Genomic DNA, 5,805 nt, shown 5'->3' on the forward strand with positions numbered 1-5,805 from the left:
GCTTCAAGAAGAAATGGGAATTACATTTCATGTGAACATTGTCCTATCCTTATTAGACGTTATCTGCGGTAAACAGTCCTTGTAGGAAGCGTCCATTGTTTTTCCAAAACACTTTTAACTTCCAACAAAATTACGTCTCACTGCAACGATGCGCCATCTAGTGGACAAACGACTACTTATCGCCAATACTGGAAATGCAGCCATGATGATGATGATGAATATTTATTTTGGCTTTCTTTTAATCCTACTGAATTTGTAATTATGTATCGGCCGTTCTAATACCGATAGTATGTGGGTGCCTGTGTGTGTGTGCATGTGTATATGTGTGCACCGCCATCTACAGGCCAATGAGTGTACAGTCACTAAATGTACACAAAACCTAATTTTTTTAGACCCCCCCATGGATGAAATTCTACAAAACTTGGCATACCCCCAGAGAATGCCAGGTCAATCATACACATACAATTTGGTGCAGTTCTGAACATCTTAACTAAAGATAGGGGCGATTAAAGCAGAATAATATTGCATTTTCATTTTTTACCGGGGGGGTGCAAATCACAAATGAGTGATTATGGGCCAGGTTGATGTGGGCCCTTGAGACCAACATACCATAAAAGATTCTTCATCCTCAGTGCCACGGTTCAGGTAGTTATTTAGGAAAAACTGCTTTTTTTGCGGTTCGGGGGGCCCAGCGCGGGGAGGGAGTGGCCCCCGGGGACGAAACTACATTTTTCTGTAAAAGTCTAGTGGGGCTACATACCCACCAAATTTCATGTGCCCCGGTGGTTCGGTGTCCCGGGTATCGTTGACCAAAAATTCAGGAAGTAGATGACGGGAAAAAAAAAAAAAAAACCTCTACCAATCCCTTATATGACCGCTTCGCTAGCTACGCTAGCGGCGGTCATAATTATAATTATATAATTATGATTATGACCTGACGTGCATAACATGTTATTTCTGAGGTAACCTGAAAAATAAAAAGCAGGTCAGTGTTGGTGGGGCTAATATGTGATTCCCCTTCCAGTTCAAGGACAATGAGACTGCCACTGCTTGTGTATCAGCTTGCCCTGATTCTGCACGCCACAGCCCTGAATGGATGGGATGTTTGTCCCAGCCACCCAACCTTCAGAGAGCCAGGTCAGTGGAAGACAACCACTTCCCATTTCTCAGCGAACTCACCTTTCCATTCCAGCGAACCTAAGACATGGGGGAATGGGACCACCCTGACACCTGAGAAGCGTCTCCTTTCTTCTCCCAAAGGCATTCAGTGTCTCAGAGTGTAATGTTAGCGAAAAAGAGATCCTGTTGTGGCTTCTTTCCTTTATGTTCAAATTTATTTGTTTTTTGAGAATGTAGTGATCAGATCACAGTGTGTGTGTGTGTTTCTACTTCCTTTTTCATTACAGCCAACAGTGACATCACGGTCGTCTGTGGCACAACAAGAATGGAACTGGAAATCCTCCTCTGTCCACTGTACTTTGGGGGCTACAACGAGTCCCTGGTGGCCCTCAATGGCCATTTTGACAAGGCCAGCTGCCAAGGCACCCCTAACTACAACGCCAACCCACCGGTGGTGAAGTTTAACTTCTCCATGTCAGACGATTCTCTTTCGGCATGCTCCAACAAAGTGACGGTATGAAATATGATAGAGAATCATATATATATATATATAGATAGATAGATAGATAGGTGGAGTGTTGTGTTCCTTTGCATGAATACATGTATTTACATATGTTCATGAGGTTCTCACATGTCTTCTTGATGGAACAGATCACAGAGGAAACAGGTTCTGGCGTGTTCTCAGACTACTCGAAGGTCCAGTACGTTAACATCTCTGGGAGAATCAACACCTATGATCCTAGTGGTGCCACCATTGTCTATCGCCAAGAGCTGATGTACCTGTACTCCTGCAAGTACCCACTCCAATACCTCACCAATAAAACAGAGACCAGTGTGTAAGTTAGTTAAATGTTCTCTTCAGTATCTCACAAATAAAACAAAGACCAATGTATACATTAGTTAGGCCAATTAATGAGCCAAGATAATTTTTTCTATTTTGACATATGACCACAATGTCTGGGAAGCAACTCCATCATCATAAAGTAGAATTGGATATCACCTGTAGTTAGGACAGAACCAAATGTTCTGCAGTTGTGATTAGCTTCTTTTTTGTGACAGGTCTGGAGTGAGTTTGGCAATCAAAGACAACAGTGGTAGCTTCATCAGCACCTTAAGCATGCGTCTGTTTCAGGTAATGTCTCAAATGATGTCGGCATCCATGAATGAGCCCTGAGGAAATCATTATGCTGAATAATTGAAGTAAACTCTTTTCTGTTCCCCAGGACGTCTCCTACACTTCCCCTCTCCGTGTACCTTCGAGAGGCCTATCGCTGAAAACACGCATCTTTGTCGAAGTCAGGGCCACCAATCTCACACAAAGGTATCGTAAACTACCCATTATCCCATTTAAACTCATGCTAAATGTCCTCAGATAACGGATATGTTTTTCCACACATTTGTGTTGATGACCTGGTGTTTTTGCATCCTTGCATCCGTGTCTGTTGAGCAATAGATAGACACAGATAGTCAGGCAACAGGACAATACTTACTAAACATTAGCAACATATCAGGAAATGTTAAAGGTGCAGTCAGCGATTGTGCAGGAAGTCACGTTTGTTTATGTTCATGTTTATGTCTATATGTACATTTATTAGCAGATGCTGTTGTCCAAAACAATGTGCATTATATTTAACCAAGGACCAAATGAAACACACCAGAAGTAGCTCATCCTTCCCTTCAGTATTCAGTAACTCCACACGTTTTTTTTTTTTGCTTGGGGGACAGTTACCAGTTTTCGTTTTCGGAGCCTGGGCTGCCTACAGGGACCGTATTTTTTTTTCTTTTTACAATTTAGGCTACTCACGGACTGGGCAGCTAGCGGCCATGAGGAGATGATTGCTGAATGTGACAAAAATGGGCTTGAAATCTGACTGCACTGACCTGCTGACTGCACCTTCTGTCCAAAAACATTGATATTTTGTGGAATAGGATGAACAGATTTTTTTCTTCTCACCAACACATTCTGGGCCTGATGTATGTATGTTAGACAGCGCAGCTTTAATTATTATTGTTCTTGACCTAAAGCATCACCCTCTCTGTTGTGCAGGTTTAATGTGCTTCTGGATCGATGCTATGCCACCACGAGCCCTTTCCCACTCAACAGCACCTACTACGACCTCTTTGTTGGGTGAGTCCTCGCTCTGTGCATCCACCTACAGCACAGTGTAAACACAAGATGTGACGTTGATTCTAAGTCATTACATTCAAGGTCACAGAGGTCATGTAGAGCCACATGTGTCTGTTTTCTGGTTTGTCACACCTGGCGGTGTTTTGTTCCAGGTGTAAGTATGACATACAGACAGTCATGTACATCAACGGAGACTCCCAGAAGGCTCGCTTTTCCTTTGAGGCTTTCCGTTTTGTGCAGGACTCCAACAGGATTGTGTCCACCTACTACGTGCACTGTGCCACCAGGCTGTGTGAGAAACTTTTCTGCAATTCTCTTAAACAGGTGAATTCAGTGGGAGGCCTGTATCAGGCGCAGCAATCACATTCCAATTGAGGCATGCAGTAATGACTTAAAACATAAAGCATTTCAGCCCCTACGGTTTTGACCAAACAAATTAAAATTGCTCTTTTGTTGTCACCTGACTTGACATCCAGACACCTAATCTGATTTTTGTGGTTATGGTGTTAGCTTAAAGAGAGAGGAACCACTTAACATAACATAAAGCATGTCAGTCCCTTCGGTTTTGACCAAACAAATTAAAATTGCTTTTTTGTTGTCACCTTACTTGACACCCACACACCTAACCTGATTGTTGTGGTGATGGTATAAGCCTAAAGAGACAGGAACCACTTAACATGGAAGAAAGCAGAAAACATTACAGATGCTATTAAACTATCAAATTAAAATGGCTGTTTTGTTGTCACCTGACTTGACACCCAGGCATCTAACGTGAACGCTGTGCTGGTGGAATTAGCATAAGAGAGACTCCACTAAGCAAGATCACTCCGGTGGTTGAGCCCATTTAGTCCTATTTATATTAATTGTCTTGTTGCTGGTGAGTACATTGTATTGCATTGATCAGAAAGCAACACATTTACTGTGCATTTGCAATGCATTCATTGTAGTCATCCAAATCTGTGCTGTCTGTTAATATACATACATAATATATTTATATAATATATAATATACATACATAATATATTTATATAATATGGTGGATAAGATCTGGCCTTCCATATGGAACACTGGAAAACTGTACTTAGTTCACTGTAAGTTGACCTGGATGAAAGCATCAGCTAAATTAGAAAGGATGTGATATAAAAAAACGCCATATTCTGTAGAAGGCATACATTAATTGATTCAGTGAAATCAAAGATGTGGTCATGTTCAAAGCTGTGTGTGTGTTCCCCCATACATTAATTGATTCAGTGTGTGTGTGTGTGTGTGTGTGTGTGTCCCCCCATCTCTTTCCAGAACTGCTCAGGCGGCTCGAGGAGGTTACGGAGGAGGCGGGAGGTCACATCTGTGAGTGACACGGCCACGGTCACCTCAGGCCCAATTATCACCAAAATGAACAACGGTGAGTGTGAACTCATTTCACTTAACAAATGACCGGAGGTCAGGGTCACAGGCAGTAGGCTGGAGCTGCTCTAAATGTTGGAGCCTTAGAAAGAATATTACAATGATAATGGTGGTAATTATGTTCTGTGACGGTCCCTCTATCGGTGCAGGGTCCTTGGAATCACTTCCTAATTTTTCCAAACTTTTCCTAGTGTACATGATGTGATATGATGATATGAGTCTGTTTCTATGAAATAAAGACAAAACAACACTGGCTCAGCTGAGCATAAAACTATATATTCAGACGTTTGTAGTCTTGTAGGTCAATTTGTTATTCTGTTGTCAACAAATAAAAAATTGTCAGGTGCAAGACAAAAGATAAATGTTCAATATTAAACAAGCCCCAAAAATGCCATGCTGGAGGAACAGTAGAAGGACTTCTCAGCAATGTCCCTCGCCATTTTGCACATCATGTTTCAGGTGATTTTAAAGCTTGTTAAATTTGTTAGGGTCTAAAATATGCAATAAAATGGCAGAAATAGTGTGCTATAATGCTGACAATTCTGAAGAATATTGTGAAATTATATGAACCTCTTCTCCTTCACAAACACATAACCAAGGTCTGTGAAAACTGATGGATACACCAGTAGCTGTAAAAAATGTAGCTGATACTACAGCTACACTACTAACACAATTTTATAGTCCAGACCATGTGACTCGAGCAACTCAAACACTACTATGATAGTGCCTTTTATTGCAAGTTATGTTCTCAAATGGGTCTTTTATCTCACACAGATGGAACAGAGGAACATAGCGGAGGTATTTATATTTTCACTCAGACTTACAAACACCTTATAGTCACACTCCTTAAAATTTTTTATGTTATACACGTTCAAGTTTTGAATATATAATTTTCTTTCTTATTACTGTTGCTATACATTTTGTGTATATGTATACATGCATGTGTAGACATACTTGACAGGCGACGTGCTAGAGAAGAGTGGTGACTTTTGTCTTCTCATCGAATAGATTCTGATGGCAACCGAACAGTGTTGGGAGTGGCCACTGCTGCAGTTCTCATGGGAGTCTTCTGCATCGCCACCATTGCAGCCATATTCTACAGGATCCATCACTCAAAAACAGCAGCCACAGACAAGACCATCCTCCACCACTGA

At 41.5% G+C, this 5,805-nt stretch overlaps 1 protein-coding gene across 1 annotated transcript; it reads left to right on the forward strand.

Moving 5' to 3' along the window:
- The first annotated feature begins 1,034 nt into the window (after nt 1-1,034).
- On the forward strand, nt 1,035-5,805 carry LOC143132897 (zona pellucida-like domain-containing protein 1). Its single transcript, XM_076292721.1, has 9 exons — nt 1,035-1,137; nt 1,407-1,633; nt 1,771-1,955; nt 2,179-2,251; nt 2,343-2,440; nt 3,167-3,247; nt 3,400-3,571; nt 4,544-4,649; nt 5,660-5,805. The coding sequence occupies exons 1-9, from the start codon at nt 1,035-1,037 to the stop codon at nt 5,803-5,805; spliced, it is 1,191 nt and encodes a 396-aa protein (XP_076148836.1).

The sequence above is a fragment of the Alosa pseudoharengus genome, unplaced genomic scaffold (assembly GCF_046254945.1).
Source record: "Alosa pseudoharengus isolate Yale_2024_CS ecotype anadromous, Long Island Sound unplaced genomic scaffold, YU_APseudo_1.1 YU_APseudo_1.1_scf_19, whole genome shotgun sequence".
NCBI lineage: Eukaryota > Metazoa > Chordata > Actinopteri > Clupeiformes > Clupeidae > Alosa > Alosa pseudoharengus.